Source organism: Argiope bruennichi, chromosome 2 (genome assembly GCF_947563725.1).
Source record: "Argiope bruennichi chromosome 2, qqArgBrue1.1, whole genome shotgun sequence".
Lineage (NCBI taxonomy): Eukaryota > Metazoa > Arthropoda > Arachnida > Araneae > Araneidae > Argiope > Argiope bruennichi.
Window position 1 is genome coordinate 56,827,351 of NC_079152.1, and position 20,875 is coordinate 56,848,225.

Consider the following 20,875-nt stretch of genomic DNA (forward strand, 5'->3'; position numbering starts at 1 on the left):
ATAAGTAAGAGTATATTTTTTCCAATCTGCTTATTTCAAACTGTAGATACAAAGACTCAAGTATTTCTGTTTCCTAGGAAAAATTCCTTTAATATTTTTAATACTTCTCGTTTATCTATTTCAGGCTTAGTTTTCCCTTCTTATTAATCGCGGATGAACGGAAAATTTTGTATGATAACGAAACCCTTTTATCAATGTATGATGATAAGATATTGAAAAAATAACATATTCCCTATTAACATGAACTGAATATCTTGAGTAAAGTTTTGAAAAGATAACGAAATATTTCGATATGTAGATAATATAAGTTGCCTCGAAACACGAAACAACAGTGAATTTTCGAATAACTCGAAGCATGAGGGTAGGGTAAAGAGGGCAAGATCAGTTATACAAAGAAACCGCGCATTATACAGAAGAAAATAAGTTTTTGCATAACAAACTATTGGGATGAATTGCAAATGTATTATCTGAGTGTGACAAAATCATTTTTGAGCAAAGTTTTGAATAGAAGGTTTTTTTCCTCTTCTTATTAGTCTGCTCCATCCTTATTATGAAAAAAAGAAAAATTTCAACTTTTACAGTGAGTTAAATGTTGTTGTAATAGAAGTAAAAAAACCAATTCTGGAATAGGTAAAGATTTAAAGCGGAAAAATATATATGAAGAATAACTCTTTAAAATATACAGAATATTAGAAGATAATAGGTGGGGTTTATAGGACTTAGCAACAGAATGATATTGATTCTTGTATACAAAGTAGAGGAAATCTAAATAAAATCGCCAATCGTTCCTTCGCATGTTTTTTTCTTTACTTTAATCAGAGGGAATAATTTTTTTTTCGCCATTTCATGCAGATTCTATGCAAAATTAAAATACTGTTTAAGTCGTTTTGAGTTTAATTGCGTAAATTCTGTAGAATAGTAGTAATTATCATATTTTACCTTCAATACCATTTTCAATATTTTTTCAAATTTTTTGTCAGAATATTTATTTTTAATTTAGATTAATATTTATATTGATTTTTTAATCAATATTATTATTTGATTAAAATCAGTTTTAAGAGAAGAAAAAATCTAATTAAAACCGCAGTCATTTCATTGCGTGTTTTTTTTCTTTTTCTTTAAAAATAGGAATTTTTTTTCTAATTTCAAGCAAACTGCAAGCAAATTTAGAAAATTTTAAAATTTACTTTGAAGTTAATTGCGTAGATTTTGTGAGGAAACAGTTATTACATTTTATGTTCAACATCACTTTTATTTTTTTCTTTTAAAATGTTTTTCCAGAATCGTTACATTCGATTCATATTACTTTTTAATTAAAATCAATCTTGAAAGACTGCAAAAGTCAAAAGCATTATAATTGGAGATCTGGAAATTAAGCTGCAGAATTTCTTTTGCTAATCCAGAGGTAATATGAAAAAGGGGACAAATCTAAAAACTAATTTTTAGGGGGGAAGATAAAAATGAATTGAAAATTTTCTTATTTATTACTTTTTAACAAAATTTGCATCAAAATTTTACACTTAGACTTTCGTTCTTTTTTACTGAAACAATAACCGTTTACATGATAACAAATATTTTATGTATGTTGTGTTCGTTTTGAGTTTAAGATGCTTATTTCCCTTATCAAACTGCTTATTCAATTATTCCCTGAAATCGCTCAATTACAGGGGATTTGCTAGGATTGGATATTGCAAAATTATCTTGCCCACTTCATTAATTTGTATTTAAAGAAAAAGGACTTAAGATTTGGAACTAATCATATGTAGTTCTTTCAGTATAAAGAAACCCTTTATTTTTGGAAGCCTTTTTTTCAATAGCATATGGAATTTTAACTTATTTAAAAAACCAAAACTAAATGTAAAATCAATAGAGTATATTAGGCAGAATTCCATTTAATTGTGAATTGCGTCATAAGTAATATTACAAACAGAATATTATACTTGATATTTTTCTACATAATTAAAAGCAAAATATTTAACGTATATGCTACATTGCAATGATAACAGGGACAATATTGATCTTCTTATACCTGTGAATTAAAAGAATGACAGAATGGCTTAATTTCCAATTACTATTTTCCATTAAAAATAACTTCTTAATAGTTCAAGGGTTTAAATTCTATCAGTTAAATTTGGATTCAGTTGTTGCAAGGTCCATTGAATCGACGTTTATTGTATTTAATATACTTCAAATATTTTATAATTTTTCTAACTGCCAAACTATTCCTTTTTAACATTTAGGTTATTTTATTATAATGATAATGAGTTTTCTATACTTTAACTAATGTACTCAATTCTAAGATTTTTACCATTCCTATGCAAGACTATGTTAACGAACGATTAAATTATGTTATAAGAAATTCATGTTAAAATTTTATTTAGCTATTAAAACTTTTATTTTCAGTTGATAATTCATGACATAGTTTTTTTTTTCAAAAATTAGTGATGGAGTATTGAATTTATTAGAATGGATATTTTATTTGGAAAGACTGAAAGAAAATTTATATGTCTAATAATTTTCGGAGCACAAAATTTACGCAAACAAAGCGCCTTTTTTCTAATAATAAATCCTTATTTTCATTTAATTTGATCACATTTTTTGAAAGAATAAAATTTACAATTTCTAAGATTTATTAGTTTATCCAATGGTTAATAACAATAATAAAAAATAAATCATTAAAAATATATTTCATATTATAGAAAAAAATATATGAAAAATATAAAAAATCTTTCTCAATCTATAATTACTAAAAGACTTTGGGATATTTTCATCTTAGAATTATTTGAGAACTACGAACAAAAATAAGTTTATATAATAATTTAAAAGCGAATCTAATTATCGCATTGAGAGTAAAATTCAATATTAAAAACCTTTTGCTGCGGATGCAAAATGTAATTATTCAAATTTTATTCGAATAGAAATTTGAATACAAGACTGAAATAAATAAAATTTGTTTCTCTGTCGTCATTTATAGGTGAAAAGTATTACATTCTAAAATAAATTTCTGCTTGTTTTTCTCTTTGCTCTGTAAATCTGTAAAAGCATTCATTATTTAAAATGAAAGTGTTTGGATACAACTTTAATGGACTGCACTTGAACGCAAATAAACACGTAATTAAAAAAACATTTTATGATACTTAGAAGATAGGTATAGCACAATTATTAAAATCAAAATAGAGATATCTTGGAATAAAGTTATCTAAAGAAAAGTAGTGTGATTTTTGCCAAAACAAGGCGCCATCTTCATTTAATAATTCTTTCAAACTCAATTTGAATGGAAATATAGCAGGGCCAATTTATGCTGACAAAATAAATGAGAAAAAGAGGTACATTAATCAGAATTCAAATATATTGTGGAAACTTGGACAAACAATAGGTTTGTTAGAAAAGAGACATGATTTGATTTCATTTGATTTTAACGTGTTGGCCCAATTTTGAATCCTTTTTTATATTACTCAAATACTATTTATTGCTCAAGTAAAGAAAATGGTGGTTAGAATGATATTGATGGCGACAAACTCAAAATATTTACAGACATATTATCATTAAAGCTCAATTATATAGTGTAGTAGAGAAGAAGTATTTTTGAAATGTTTTGTGAACTTCTTTCGTTCAGTAGTGCAACAATTGTCCGATTTTAAAATGAGTTTGTCAATTCACAAGATCAGTGCTTATGCAATGTGGTTTTATTTAGTTTACTGATTTCGATTTTAACGGCGCAAGAGCCATATAACAACATGTATACGAATAAAAATAAATTCAACCTACAACATCAGAGAGAAAGGAAGAATTTAAAAAATTAAAAGTAGCTGTTCGATTTAACACAAATACATTTAAAACTAGTAAAAATGGCTTAAAATTTGAAAATAGAAGCAGGGGGGATGCAATTGAAAAATAAAAGTATCCAGATATAGTAAGACAATCAAAGTCGTAATGCAAGTAAAAAAAAAACCCAAATTACTTTTAAGAAAAAAAATATCTCGATTTCTTCTTCCATTCACCAAGTATTAAAGCACTAGAGGTAATGAATGGAAAAAAATGCTCACAAATGGCATTAAAAGCAAGACATTCTACCGGGATGTGGTGAGCGGTAAAACAGGTACGATATGTTAGACAAATGAGCATCCTCTTACCACAGATGAAATGTTTATGAATGAAACATATATGTTCTATACGAAGTCGGGCGAATTTGATATTCATCTCTAATACAGGAAGTATAGAGTGCCATAATTCAACGGAAGATTTGATGATATGCTATTTGTTTTGAAGTTCGTAAGAAGGAAAGCAAAGAATTTCTTCATATTTAATATGCTGGTGGAAGTTGCGTTACTATATTGCTTAATCATACTTGTTGGAATGTTATTGATCTATAGAATACCCTATCAAATTTTGCATAGTTTATTTTCTCACTGATGAAACATAATTTCAAATAGTAACAAAGGGAGGTATATGTTATTTTTTATAACTAAAACTAACTTTTTATAAATTCAATTTTAAACATAAATAATACACAGTTTATATATATAATAATCTAAATGCAGCAAAAAGGATAAAATTCTCAGTTGTCTAAATTTTTCTAGGGGAGAAAAGTGGTTATTAATTTTAAAAAGACTTTCTTTAGAATTCTTGAGAACTTTTTCTTCTTTTAAAAGGCTTTCTTTAGATTCTTTGAGAATTAATAGCCAATCCATTTTTTTCAAATAATTTTATTTTGGGTATTTCGTCAATATGCGACGTTTATTTATATCCAAAAGATTAAAAAAATATCCAAGCATTAGTCATCTTCTGAAACCCTGCATATATATATATATATATATATATATATATATATATATAAAGAGTGCTAATAAAACTTAAATTCTTCTCAAACTGAAGAGTAGACAGAAAACAGGTACTGAATTTTTCGACATTTGAGAATGACTGATTTATATTGTGTTTAATTATAAGCTTTTATAACCATCATTTCTCAGCATGGAGTTACTTTAAAATTTTTAACTAATAAAAATTTAATTATTTAAGTAAGTGTCATGAATTCTTGGATAAATATAATAATTCTTCTTTATACTTGTGAATAAAATTTGAAGCGCTTACAGCGAAAAAAATATTTATAGTCAACGTTAAACTAATCACATTTTAAATCAATTGTTGATAGCTATGTATCAATAAAATAAAACTATGTTTATTATTAGTTCTCAATTGAATTCCTGCGGAGAATTTTTCTCTCGTCTTGCAATTTTATTTTTTATTTATAAGCAAAATTATTTTGGACAAACTATAAGATTCATATAACGTTTAAAAATTGTTAATTCTCTCAAACTATTTTTAAAAACAACAAAAAGCTATTTTTCATAATTTAATAATACCTTAAAAGAATGATACACTACTTAATGAAAAATTGTGAATGGCAACATAAATATTTTTTAAAAACCTGGAGTATGAAGGCGGCCATTTTCAACAGCGAATTGCGTTCGCAAGAGAAATAGTGTCCCAACCCAGAATAACATGTAACAGGTAATAAATTACGTGTAAAGATTAATGTACACGTAAATAAAACATCTAAAGAATTTAACTCCTATTCATTTTTGTCGTGGAATAAATATTCTCAAAAATTGTCAGACATCAAAATTCCGGTATTATTTTTAGTTTTAAAATTACTGCCTATTGGCAAATGTAATCAAACTAATTGCACATCAAGATTTTGTCAATGCATTCTGCTTTGTAAAAGTTTCTTAAAGCTCTTAGGAATTTAATTTCGGTAGAAAAACTTTTTTATAAATTAAATTTTTGAGCCCTTTATTTAAATATTCGACCTTTATTAATACCTTTAATAATAATTATTCGACATTTATTTTATATATATATACATATATATGCCTGAAGACTTTCTCACGGGTCACCCTCAGGTAGGGATTCAAAACAAGGGATTTTTTTTTCTGTGAGCCGTCTGCCCTTTTGTCCATTCTATTTTGATTCCTTTTTATTTTTACTAATTTGGTTATGTTCATTTGTGTTTTAGTAGTAGCAGCATTAGCGCTTTCTAAATACAATTGTGCTTTTTTTGGTTTGATTCAGAAATAATTTTAGTTTTTTTTTGTATTGTTTCATAAATAGGTTTTAATTTTAATTTTCATAATGCTTATATTTTTGATTATTTCTTATATATATATATATATATATATATATATTGCTTTTATAGAATAAAACATACATAATACACACATACATGTATATATGTATACACGTGGACACACATACATGTGTACATGTATATATTCCCTCATAATAAAAAAAGAATGCGCGATTGTATTTTGTGCTCAACAAGACAGATTTGGCATCAATATACTTTGGAGGTAGAAAGCGTGGAATTGGGGCCCACTGTTTTTGAAATTTCAATTAATTAGAAGGTAAATGAGATTTTTAAGTTTTCCGCTAATTCCCCAAAATATTATTGTGAAAAGCTGAATCTTAAATAATTTAAAATAAAAAAATATTATTTTATTGGTTGCAGTTAATCTATCATGTAATTTTTTCGAATCCCCTTTCAATAATTTTCATATTATTTCATTTCATTATTGTAATGAAATACATATAATTTCCATAGTTTTATTTAAGATTTAATCGCTTTTAAGCGAGTTGATTATATAGTAATATGCATGTACACTATAAATAGAGCAGGTGTAAGGCTAATAAAAGATCACGGCTTTCACATCGTGACATTTAAAAATACTTTTTGATGAGGGAATTATGGACTTTACATTATTTACTAGAGATTTAACTGAAATTAAAAACTGCGTATTCCCAGCAATCACCAAAGGCGATTAAAACATAATAAGGCAAAATGTTTGTAAAACTTTTCATGCAATTTAATAGACTTTGATAATTCATTCTTCTCTTAATTTTATAATTTGTCAAATAATCGTGCTTGAAATAGAAATATTTATTTTTAAAAATTATGGATCTCAGTATAATTAAAAAATCATAAATTAACTTTTATGATAAAATTTAATAACTATTTTCTATTTAATGTCGAATTGAAATTTATTATTTAGGCAATGAAGTTTTTTATTGAAATGAAAATGAATGTCAAATGAAAGCTATTATTAAAAATTCCCCGCTCTTTAAAACTTTTTTTATTTGATTATTTCCGAGTATTTCCAAACAAAGCTGGCAAATATTTTTTAAATTCAGGTATCATAACTAAATTGTTCCTTCATTTAAAAAAAAGCATTCTATATCGATCACCTTCATTTGCATATTGTTCATTATTAATTCTGTATCTATGGAGAAAATCAAGGAAAAAGAAAATTTTTCTCTGGAAATATGATAAGTATTATTATATAAAATATTTACTAATCGTTGTTAATAATTATTTATTCTTATAATTAGAAATTTAGAAAACAGATCGCAAAATTTTAAAAAGATTTTTTTATTATAAATCCAGTTGCTAATCCATAAAAATATACTAATCGTTGTTAATAATTATTTATTCTTATAATTAGAAATTTAGAAAACAGATCGCAAAATTTTAAAAAGATTTTTTTATTATAAATCCAGTTGCTAATCCATAAAAATATATGTTTTGGGTTGCAGTGTGCGTTCAGCTGGCAGCAAGTTTGGCATGATTTAAATGGAAAAAAAAATTGAGATAGAGTGGCTGAGAAACATACAGAAAGTAAAAAAATAAAATAAAATAATAATAATTAAAAACAACAACAACTCATAATAGTTTTTTTTGTTGGTCGTAGGTAACCATTCCAAATTTGTAGAACTTGTTAGTAGATTGGGATGTTTCGAATAAAGCATTAATGTTTTCAAATTGGTAATACATTCACAATTGCCACTCATAATTCATGACAAGATGAAATAACGAAGTAGGAACAGGCAGTTTTTTTATAAATACATGCTAATTTAAAACCTTCGTTTTATTGCTAATTCAATAATGATACGCAGGTGATTCAAAAGGTGAAATAATATGCCCTCTGAGAGAAAATGCTTATTTACGAAATCAAAGACAATGACAAAGGAAAAAAAAATACTGGTACATATTACTTTTCTATAACCACAGCCATTGTCATCATGGCTAATGAAGTTGTGCATTTGTGGCATTGGTAATTAATCTATCGAAATTGGTATACAAGAAATTAGGGTTCAAATCGCGGAGTCACATAACGATGGCTTTCTGAACTTCGGTATCGGTTCTGACCTACCATCTTAATTTTCAACGCTCTGAAGAGAGGAAAATCACTTGGAGGTAGGTACGGCTCCAATGAAAAGAATTTTCCAATGCATTTCATTGGAAATGCTGTACCAAATTACACGTAAACGAGTCATGTAGGGTATGTTATAGTCATACAAAAATAGGACACCTTTTGAGAGTAGTCCCTGCAGGTTCCAGCGAATTTGTTTTTACTCTTCACATCTCACCTATCATGTATCCCTGACACCGCAACACCCATGGAAAGAGGTTGCAGTAGCTTCTGAGGGTAAAGACCCCGAGCACCCAAGGACAGAAGTCTGACTTCAAGCTCATATGAAGATGAAACTCACACATTCGCTTGCACAACCCCGTTTTATAGAGGGGCACATTCACACACCTCACAGATAGAACACAGATGAAGAACAATCATGCCCGAACCGGGACTCGATCCCAGGACGTCCAGATCACGCGGTAGATGCGCTACCCTTATGCCAGGACGCCAGCAGCATGTATTCATAAGGTCATCTTTTAATAGAAATTTCGCAGCTCTGCGGTTCATTGAGCTCTATCTATCGTGGCATTTGAATGTTGAAATTGTCAATTTTATTTAAACATAAGGGTAGTAAGCGCGGAATATTTGTACAAATGTAAGAACTTTTGCTTCCGTATTTTTTAAATCACCTACTTATATCCTGATGATTTTTTCAAGAACCTATATATTACCCTTTTTTTATCAAAAACAATTAATGAAAGACAACTATATATACGTGCCATGTTAATAGGATTTGTAGAAAGCTACGTCTATAGGATTGATAATATTTTTTTAATTGAAAGTCGGTCTAATAAATATAAAACAAAATAAATATAAGGCAAATAAACTAAAAATATAAGGCAAAATAAATATAAAACAATTTAAAGTGAGAAAACATATCTTCTTCTGAACTTGATTTACAATTGATAAAATATCAATGATCATGTTCATAAGATTCAAGAAGAGTATGAACAATTTACATAGTTGAGCGATTTTTCGATACACAGCAGAAACCATGAATAACCATTTTCTCATCACACTGATCGCAAACGCTAGAGGAGTTGAGGCCGCATTGGGACACACCGTTATTTTACCCATTTACTCCTGAATGGAGTTAATATGCCATCTGTTGCCGCAATATGCATTTAAAAAAATTATCTTTTTTTTAATTTTATTTTGCCTGAAAAGAATTTCAGTTGAATAAATTCGCGATATTCGTTTTCTTAAAAAATTTGCTTCAGTTGTTTTGAGGATGCAAAAATTTATTTCTTTTAATACAGAAAAAAAAAAATGCCTTTTTTTTTCTTTCAGTAAGAGATTTTCGATAAAAACTTAATCGTTCCAAGTAAAATAATTTTAGAACTGAAAATAAAATAAATGAAAGGTAGCATTAAAACGTATCGAAATTATTTTCTAAAGTGCTAGGGATAAATATCTACTACTTAATACCCTTCAATTTTTCTTCAAAAAATACTTATATTTGCGTACTTACATTTTTACAATGTAAATATTGTAAGTGATGTTTACAATATTTATGTTTTTCGTCCAAAAAATTATATCTATAGAAGTGAAACACTTGAGTGGTAAAATTTTCATCTGTATTTCTCAGAACATTTCATTGACTTAATGTCATACAATGGTATTTAAAACTTTTTTTAAGGATTTTGGAGCATACATTTGAAAAACTCAAGATTCTGTGATTTCAAGTAGTTGTCGGATGTAATCAATAAAAAAAAATAGAAAAAATAGAAAGACACCGTTTCGCAATATGATATACTTGTTTTTTGAAGTACATAAAAACAATTTTTAAGAAAATTGTATAATTTTTGCCGATGATTTGTGTCTTGAACATTTTGGTGACTTATTTAATGGGAATATTTGCACAAATTTTAGACAAAAGTGTAGTATAATATCACTTTGATTACGTTTAGAACACTAGATTTTCCTCAGAAGGCAAACATTTTGCTCTAAAAACGTTTAATTAAATTCTGCAACATGTTTTATATGACCATATTAATAGAAAAAAAAGCAGCAGGAGTAGTCTTTCCGATATTTTCTCGCATATTTTCTAATAAATGTAATGCGCACTATTAACCGCATGCCATCAGCGGGCAAAGGCTAGGAAAGAGTCTAGTGGAGCACGACCTTTAGCGATTTTTTGGCAGTTAATTGTTGGAATGCGGTTTATGTAAAAGTACCAAAAATACTGAATATGTATTGTGAACTTTTTCCCCCACTGATTAAAACTAAATTTAAACAAACAATTACAATTATAATTAAAATCACATACCAAATTTCATTTAATTAGGTCATTGCGCTTTTGAGTTATTGCGTTTCCATGATTGTAAATGTTCCGAAAAAAATACACTCAATATCTTAATTAATGTCGTTCCAAATTTGATAAGGATCTACGCTTTAGATTTCAAATCTGTCTATCTATCAAGTTCTATCCACTTACATTTCTTCATTTTGTGGGCTGCGGTGGCCTGGCAGGGTCTCAGCTTTGGAACCGGAGGGTTTCAGGTTCCTGGCCCAATTCCACCGAAGAATCGTCGTGTAAGGGGGTCTGTTGCACGTTAAATCCGTCATGACCAAACGTCCTCCCACTGGCGTGGTGTGGTGTGGAGAGGGGGGTGCCAGTTCAGATGTCGTCCTCGTCATCTGACCGAGGTTCAAAATTACGAGGTCGTCCCAAAATGGCCCTCGCGTTGCTTTAAACGGGACGTTAATATAACTAAACTAAAAAAAAGTCATCATTTTGTAGTTATTGCTTTAACTTATTTTCGGATAGGCAGACAGAGTTTTTCTCTGAATGGATTTCATTGAATATTTGATAGAATATAAATTTGAGGTGGAAATCATATACCAAATTTCATCAGTCAGGTTCAAAGTGTTTTTGATTTATCAAGGTGATAAACAGACAGACATAATTTCAAAAATGAGTTTTACGAATTTATTAAGGTATAGAATGTGGAGTTTCGAAATCTCGACGTCGAAATTTAGATGATTACAATGCCCTCTCTCTGTATAGTTCGTAGATGTAAAAGTAAAAACATTTTTTTCGCTTTATAAAGTTTATAAATTGTGTTAGAAGGAAAATAATTCTTAAAAATCCTGAGCTCAAATTGTTTTACGATGATAGTACTTTATCTTCATATATTCGTAAATGAGAAAGTAAAAAAATTTAATTCGCTTCATAAAGAGTGTAAAAGTGTGTCAAAAACAAAATTTCGTTTGTTATTCAATGAATTCTAAATTTAAGAAAGATACAAGATTTTTTCCTTCAAGGAAGGGGAAAGATCGTGATATTTATTTTGTCTAATAACTGATATTTTAGAATTTTAAGCAAAATGAAGAGAATTTTGAAAATATTTTCTCCTTTAATGATAGAAATTTGCACGAAAATCAGACTAAAAGGATTTTTATCGTTAATAATAAAATACAATGACATTAAAAAGTTGAGTTTTTTAGGTCACTTGAAAAATTTTATTCAAAATATTTTTAAAATTTCCTTATATTGAAGATATTTGACATATACAACATAGTTCTAGGCAATGAAGTTTCAGAATTAGCGTATTAAGGAAAAACAATGTAATTTGTGCATAAAAAATTGTAAAACAAATGTAATATTAATAGTTTGAGGATATGCTCAGGTTTTTCATTTGTCATATGATTCTGAAATAACGAAATTGATTATATCTATAGTAGTTATGGATTTCTCCTTTCCATGTAATATCGGTAAGCTTATTTACTTGCCATATTGCAATTTTATACCACCTTTTCTATAGCACTGAGAATACCTGTTCATTGAATCCGGCAATTTCCCATTTTTTTGCTGAAGATGTCCTCTCCTGTCTTTAGTGAACACTTTTCACGAAATTCTCTATTTTTGAAAGGGAAGTGGGTTTTTATTTTTTTCGGACTAGTTTAAAAATATTTTTAAAAGCATAGCAGATTTCTTTCTTTTTAATTGATATTGCGTAGGAGAAAATGAATAAATATCTATTAAGTATGTAAGGACTTTATTGGAAGAACTTTTCTTTATGCAAATATTCTGACTACCTTGTGGCTTAAAATTTAGACTACTCAGAATATACCTTAAGAGACGTGATTCTGTTTGTCATGTTTCGTAACATCTCATACTGAGAAAACTATTATTGATGAAAAGAACTTGAATAAATCCATGGACTAGTTGCGGTGATTTATTTTTACGTCCTCATTTGTGAACGGAGTATACAATAGAATTTAAACTCACGGAATTTTGAGGAATTTTCACGTTTTTTGATCACCTTAAGTTCGAGAAACCCATTGTTTGGCATTATGTTTGTCTACCTGCCTGTCTGTCCGTTAATAAGATTATCCGTAAATGTGCAGAGCAAGACGGAAGAAATTTAATATATGATCTCTACTCCAAATTTGAGTTTCTTTCATATCTAAAAGTATTTGATGCATATCATTCTTCAATATAAAGAAAACAGTTAAATATTTTGAATAAAATTTCAAAATATTCAAAATATTTAAAAGCTCTGCCTTTCCAACATTGTATTTTTCCAACGGTAAAAGGCCTCCGAAACTGATTTCTTTACAAATTTCAAACATTAAAGGATAACATTTTCAACATTTTTCTACATAACATTTTTTTCTTCATTTTGTTTAAATTTCTAAAATATCAGTTATTTGATAAACAAAACATTTCATAATCTTTCTTTTTACAAAGAAAAAGAACAAACTTGCATCTTTCTTAAAGTTTGGATTTATTGAACGAACAAATAACATTTGTTTATTTTTAACAAGCTTTTATTCGCTTTATGAATACTTTTTCTTTGAAATATACGAAATATGAAAAGCGAAAGCTTTGAATTGTCAAAAAAATTCGACGTCGAAATTTTGAATAATCTCCAAGTTTCCGGTCTTCCTACGTACGAAAAAACTCCTTTTTGGAACTGCATTTGTCTGTCTGTCTGCGACGATGATGATTAAAAAATGCTTTGAGCTAGAAGTATGAATAAATATATATGCTATCGAATTTTGAAAAAAGTCAATTCAGACGAAGTTTGTCTGTTCGGATGTCTGAATACAAGTTAACACGATAACTGTGAAACGAAGAGAGCTTGATGGATGAAATTTAATAAATAGGCTTAATATCCAAAATAAAGATCCTTAATGAATTTGGAAATAAATCCGTCCGGAGGTTGACTGTCTGGCAGTACACACTTTCACAAGTATATAAACGCAATAAATCGAAAACGCAATGATTAATTTTATGAAATTTGATACGTAATTTTGTAACTACACTTATAATACACATTCATTTTTTAGTCCTTGTGTATTCATCAATTATTTATCATATATCGCACTTCGGTAGGCTCTTTCGTAATTATTGTTTGCCAATGACGTATGTTTAATAATTTACATTTTTTAGATAATATGTAAGAAAGTTTTGGGGAAATACATTCCGCTGAATCTCACTTAAAAACACATTAAGAATGGTAAAAAATTTTTTTTACCTGATTATTAAACAGCAAAAACTTCAAACTTAGTTTGAAAGATCATAAATTCCAATTTGGGATGTATCAAATCGGAATTTGGAATACAAACAAATGATTAAATAAAATGCTGCACTCTCAATGTTTAACATTTATAGTTGTAGCTTTTTTCCTTCGGGCATCGAAATGCAATATGCTTAATTAATTTACATGATTTATATTTCTCAGTTTGCAATACTTGTATTAGAATATACATGGTTTACATTTATCAGTTTACAGAATTGATGTAAGAGGATATTTACTTCCTGATTATACGACAAACATTACTTTGACCGTGAGATTATATTTGGACCGAATAAAAATGAGTATTATCTTTTCTCATACATAGATACCAAATGATTAACATTTAGCAGATCTTCATTTACTTAAATTAGTATTAGGGTTTGGAGTTCCAAGTAATAATTTTCAACGAATATGTCAATATTCTGAGTATATACAACTTTCTTTTATTGAAAACTCAGCTGCAAACTCTGCATTTAAAAGATGTTTTATCTTAAAGTCCTATGGAATGACAAAACGCAATCTTTCAGTAACTTTACTATTAAGACCAAACCAAATTAAAAAAAAATTTTTTTGAGCATATTTCAAATATTTCCGATTTAAATACCTTGTTAGAAGTTCTATATTTCTTTAAATTTAATTTTGACTTCTTTATGAAAACAATAAAATGTATGAAAATAACAATAAAAAATCATACAAATGACTCGCCGTGATTCCAAAATTAAGATTTGGAGTCATATGAAATGCACTTTGCTCCAAGGTTCTCTATATGACTTAAAATATTTTAGTAAATTAGGGCAAGATTTTGTACTACTTTTTATAATCTACTGTTGAAAATATGAAGAGACAATCAACTCAACGCTAAGAAGCCATTTTTGATTAATTAAATATTAATAAAGATAATTAAATTGGGAGGTTGATTGAAATTAATGATCAATTTATTTATAGTAAAGTTTGCCCAAGTCAATTAAATGTCACTAATATTATATATTCGAATCCATTTAATGTAATATTTTCATTTTAAAGCTGGTTCATGCAAACCGTCACCAATACCTATACAAACCAAATCTGAAATTAGATCTTTGGTTCTTTTTTAAGGATAGTAAATAAATCTTTCATTCATAATCATTTTTATTGCAATAGCATGATTACTAGAGAATAAGGGGCTATAAATCCCTCGGGTGTAAAAAAGACAAAGCTTTATGAGTGAAAATCATTTTTTAAAGAAAAAAATATTAGGTGTAGTCGAAATTATAATATCATGTATCGAGGACCGTTTACACTTAGAAAAATCACTGATAACGACTAGGGGCGAAAAAAACCATATTATACCCATATATTACTTACTCTTACTATGCCCATGGTTAGAATTTTTTGTATATCTAACACATTCCCTCCTCTCCCTTTAGAAGATATTCTGATTGGTTTAATATTTCGCCTCTGTATATTTTAAGAGTGATGAGATACATAAATTAGGCCGATAAAATGTTTCTATAACTTTCATTTTCTACGAATATTCTACCGATGATAATCAAAGATCTGAGTATAGAGACAGAATGAATGAATTTATCTATAATATCCTATTAAATATAAAATAAATATAAATATGTATTTTCTAGAATTGTTTTGGAAACAATACGTACATCTGGCGTTTGCTAAAGATAATCAAGACAGAAAAAAATACTGTTGGTTATTTATTTGTGAGGAAATAATCAATTATTTTATTTTACTTTCAGCTCTTCATTGGCACTGCAACGAGGATATTGGAGTGAAATGCGTATTTTAAATTTTAAACCCATTTTTTTTCCAAACAATATTGATAGATCTTTATTGAAATCGCAACTACTAATTTTGATTGCTATTCAAAGTATTTGAGTTGTCTTTTAAGGAATTTAACCGCTGATGCTATGTGACTAGCATAGAATTATAAATATCTAATTAATTTTTAGATGACAAGAGAATTAAAGCCTAAAGAAATTCAAAGTTCTGCCAATTTAAAGCAATACGCTGAATCATTATGTTCATTTAGAAATTTCTAAATTTGAGTCTTATGATTTTTTAGAAATAAGTGACACATTTAAAACAATTTTAATTTTAGATTATAATATTTCGATAGTCTGAGTGACAAACTCACCATTTTTCTGTTTCTGATTATTGATGGAGTATAACAGAAAACTGTCTTAAGACATTTAGAAATATGGAACTATGTCATTCAGATAAAGGGATTACTAACAGCTTTTTGCATATTATCAGCATGAATTGTCTTGAGTTAAAATAAATTGAAATTCGGAACACTCGTTCTTGATTAAAAATCAATCTTTCCGTAAAGAGGCATTTAGTATTTTGGCCAAAACCGTGAGAACATACTTTTGATGTAATCTCACGAGTTGTTTAATTTCATTAAAAAATGCAACTTTGTAAAATAAAGGAATGAACAGCAGGGATTTGAAAAAAAAAAAGATTTGAATGAAAGACAAAATTTTCTGGAAGGCGAAACGATGAATCACAGAATACAAGTAGTGAACATTTTAGTTAATCCTCCTGAACAATCTTTTGATAAATCTAAGTAAGGCGTGGAATTTAAATGACTTTATTTTAAAAGTAATATGTAGTTGAAAACTGAAAAAAAAAAAAAACGATATCCTGAAAAATTTGTAAGCTATTTTCATTTATTAATCCATTAAAAAGACCGATGAATGGGAAAGATGAATGAAATTATTGAACATTTTGTTGCCATTTTATTTTTGAATGCTATTTTGGCAACAAATAGCATTTTAATGATACTTGCTACACATCTTAAAAATACCTTCGCGGTATATAATGAAGAGATAGAATTTGAAATAAATTAATTTACATTTTTTACATCAATTTTATTTTCCTCAGTTTAGATGACCTCTCGAAATATATTAGGATATAATCGCACTGCATTGTCTTCAAAATTATTATTTCCCTCCCTTTTTTGCCTCAGCTTGGGGGTGGGGGCGAAATGACAAGTCAAGATATAATCCATCAGTCATTTATTGACATCAGAGTCGCTGAATGAAGACCTGAGAGCAATCAATCGATTGTGATACTCACCGCTTTGCGGGCGGCCGTGCTTTCGGCGCTCGTGTCCGGCACGGCCGCTGTCGTCAGCTCATCGACGGGTGCCGATGCAGCGCTCGCCGACTCACCGTCGTTGCTGATGTCCGTTACATCCACCTCATCGCCGGACGACATGCCACAGCAGCTGCCGCACCGGCGCTCCGTGCCCCCTCCATACGCAGTGGTGGTGTCAGCGTCCGAGTCGATCCTCGGGGGCGACCGGCGACCCACGGGCCGGAAGGCAGAAGTATGTGCCGGAGTCGATCGCAGAGGGCTACCCGGACTGTCGTGGTCCGGAAAGGAGAGGGACGTGCCTTCGCTCGCAGAAGAGAGGGGTCGACCTGTAAATAAAAAAGATCGATCGAGGACGTTAGTAAAATGGAGCAAGAAAATAACAAAAGATCGAGATTTCTCATATAAGAGTTAACTCTTTCAGTTTACTAAATAATTAGAAGGCGAGGGGGATAGAACAATGGTGGTATGATAAATATACTATGAGCAAATAGCATAAATGGTATTGTGATATTATATATATTATCTTTGAAAGCATATTCATTTGAGGTATTAGTATTTTTTATTGTTATTGGGAAATTAACTGTCATCTTAGAGTAATATGGAATGGTATTAAATCATAAAGTTTAATTCTTATAAGATGATCCTTTAGAATGCCTTATTATCAAGGAATATATATCTTAAACAGAAATCTAAATTTTGTGATATTGAGTATTAGACTATTTTCCATTAATTTTAATAAGAACAGGTTTTGATGAAAACACGAATATTTGCCATGAAAATTTATTGTTATACATTTTTATATACTCTACACGACTCACTGCAACGTATTTTGTTGATAATGTTTCTGATCAGCAGAATCATTGCTCATTAGCTGTTAAAAAGTTCAGGCTGTGGTGACATATAACCCTGTTCCATCATTAAACTCCATAGAGGAAAGTGCAGATTATTCTTCTTGGAAAGAGAAACCTTGTTTTTCAAAATTTAAAGTACTTTTTATATTTGTTTGCATATTTCAGTTCCATGGTCAAATTATTATATTAAAAAATTATTTAAAGATAGAGCATATTTTGAAATTTAAATATTTTTTTATTTTATTTGTGAAATTAATCCTTTTTTCTTTCAAATCTTAAAAATGTTTTCAGACAAACAATTCCTCTGTTTAGTAAATAAGCAATGATCATCATTATTTAGTCGGTAAATATTCGCTCCGATATCTTCCGAAGTTCTCTATTTACTGCAATATAGCTGTCTTCCCGATGTGAAATAAAGAACAGTTCAGAAGAGTTTAATTAATTTTACTTATAGTGTTTTGATATTTTTCTCAACACAATATTTTATTTACAATATCACGCATTAAAGAAAGTATATTGTAGAACTTTTTTCTAAAATACCTCCGAAATTTTCACCGATTTTACTGTCTCATTTCATATAATTTTTAAAAATATTTAAAATACAGCAAATAAGCTAAATTAAGCACAAAATTTCGCTAAAAATTAATAATTCATCAAAACAGCAATCTTTTGTTGTTTTAATTCATTTTTTTTAATTATTATAGTTGCAAAAGAAACCAACATATTTGGAAACGTCAACATGGCATTTCCTAATCTTTTTCATTCTTAATGTGTAGAAGAAAAACTCCATCTTCAATAAATTTTATATTTAATTTATTTTTTCAGGTTTCTAAAAACTTTTTTTTGACTCAGCTAGATATAATTTCGTTAGATTTCAAGTTCGGCTTAGTCTTTAGACCACACACCTTCCACATATTTGTAATTGCAGCCTTAACAGTAAATTAGATTTGAGATATTGCTTTTGTAGCTTATTAATTCCCAATACCAGTTTTGCAGTTTATTTATCATCTAGCAATCAAATTCTACCAAATGTACTTAAAAAAATCCCCAACAAAATTGAAGAAATGAAACTATTCGATAAATTACTTTCTATTCATATTATCAGTAACGAGCATTAATCGTTAGTTTCACTGTGGGATTATTGAAACTGCTATAGCATTCTACACTTTATAGGACATTAAGTATTAATTTGTCAACATATAAGCAGAAACATCTGAAATTATCTAATTAAAATATTCCTTGTGATTGGCTACAACATTACAACTGTGTAATTTATCTTCCATGTTTAATAAATATAGAATAAATTTTAATTATTAATGATTTATGTCTGAAAATAAATATAATGTTAATATATTTACTTTCATACACCCGATCTGATATCCCATTAACAGCGCCAATATTAATTGAGCAAAACACCAATAATTTCAAAATGGTTCAGGGAATGAGGAAATTAAAGAAACAGGTTCTCATCGAAATTCTATCAAAAATACACTCCTTAAGAGTAAGGCTCACGTGTAAGCAGCAAATGTTTAGCTATCAGAGTTCTCATACACCAGTTAATAGATTCAAAATCCGATTTAAAACTGTATAAATAGCTTTCAATAAATAATTAATTTCTAAAAATTGTAAAAAAAGAAAACTTAGTTTGATACTTTTTTCTCACATTTAGACTTTAATTCAGAAAGAGACAAGGAAAATTTAAAATGAAGCATTTAACAATATAATAAAATTATGAAATTATCAGCAACTGCAATTACCTGTGTCGGCTAGTGTAGTAGTATCTGCCAAACTATAGGGCATCGAAGGTTCTGGAACGCTTCTGGCTTCCCGCAGTTCTACTGTTGGAGCTGGCGGCACTATGCCTCCAGGTCTGGGCCAGAGCACTCCTCCAAAAGGTAGGGGGAAAGGTTGCTTGCCGGCCCACATGTACTCAGCAAAAGTCTGTCGAATGTCCGCTGGAGACAACGATTTTCCTGTGGCCATACCAAAGGGTGTTGGCCCCGTAGGAGGAACAAAAGGTGCGGCGGCTGGCGCTAGTGAGAAGCCTTTATTCGGCAAAGGAACTACTGGAAAATATGGTGGTTTTGTATGCACCGCTGCTTCTGAACTGCTAGGAACAGAGTCGGGCCTCGTAGGATTCCGTGGTCTCTTGCTTCCATCCCCGTGTCGTCCACTGCTGTTCGAAACGCTGGCACAGCTCAAGACCCTTTTTCTGGAGCCGCCGTTGAACATGGCTTTGACGTCCTCCCAAGCATAGACGACCTCGTCTGGCGGATTGCCTCCTAACTTGATGTGACGTCTCCAGGAATTGAAGTTGGCAGCGTCTGGCTGAACGTACTTCGAATCTGGCAGTCGGTGGGAGTGGAAAATGAATTTGTTGGGGGAGAAGAATAGACCACAGAAGGTGCACTTGATGCACTTGGCTCTGGAACTATTATACCGGGAAGGAACGAAAGACCCCCTGCATCCCCAGGCACACTGGTGGACCACATCGAAAGCGAAGTTATCCGGGAGCTTGGGTGGTTTTGTGTCAGCCAGAAAACTCTTGCATAGTCTTTCGGCTTCCCGTTTAGTTATCAGGCCGCATCTGCGAGAAGAGACGGGCATTGCTCCGGCTCTTCGTAGCAGTTCCAGTTGCACAGGGGTGCACTGAACGCATGTTATCCCCAGGGCAACTCTCCTGTTATGGATTTCATTGTAACTGAAACTTTTGAGTAAAGTATTTGATATTTGTGCCAGGCAAAGTCTTTCATACCCTTCGATAACAAGAGCCACAATGGGGACTCCGTACAACATAACAGTGCGTACATCGTTATTACGCAAACCAGATAGCGGTGGACCATTGAACAGTATATTACGATCCGAAGTTGTGGAACTAGGAATAGACTGGGATTTGGGTGCTCGGGGATCCTGCAAAAAAGGAAAAAATTATCAAATATACACTTTAAATATGCACAAATAAGATATATATAAATAATATTAAAAATAGATAAGATGGTGTTTCAAGTGAAGTAAGAAGTTCGTAAGTTGAAACGTTTCGAAGACGTTATCACTGTTTATTCATAAATGCATAATTGTTTATACAATATAATTTTAGTATCTGAAAAAAAATCCTTGTACACATAAAAAGACATCGTTAGACATGAATTCG

At 29.8% G+C, this 20,875-nt stretch overlaps 1 protein-coding gene across 1 annotated transcript in view; it reads right to left on the reverse strand.

Annotated features, from left to right (window-relative positions):
• Window positions 1–20,541, reverse strand: part of LOC129962197 (SKI family transcriptional corepressor 1 homolog-B-like) — a 106,823-nt gene extending 86,282 nt beyond the window's left edge. The window contains exons 1-2 of the mRNA XM_056075937.1: window positions 19,482–20,541; window positions 16,853–17,199 (exon numbers count right to left, since the gene is read on the reverse strand). Coding sequence (XP_055931912.1) covers window positions 16,853–17,199; window positions 19,482–20,520 — 1,386 coding nt within the window. The 5' untranslated portion in view covers window positions 20,521–20,541. The remainder of the gene's footprint in view (window positions 1–16,852; window positions 17,200–19,481) is intronic.
• Between the last annotated feature and the right edge of the window lie 334 nt (window positions 20,542–20,875).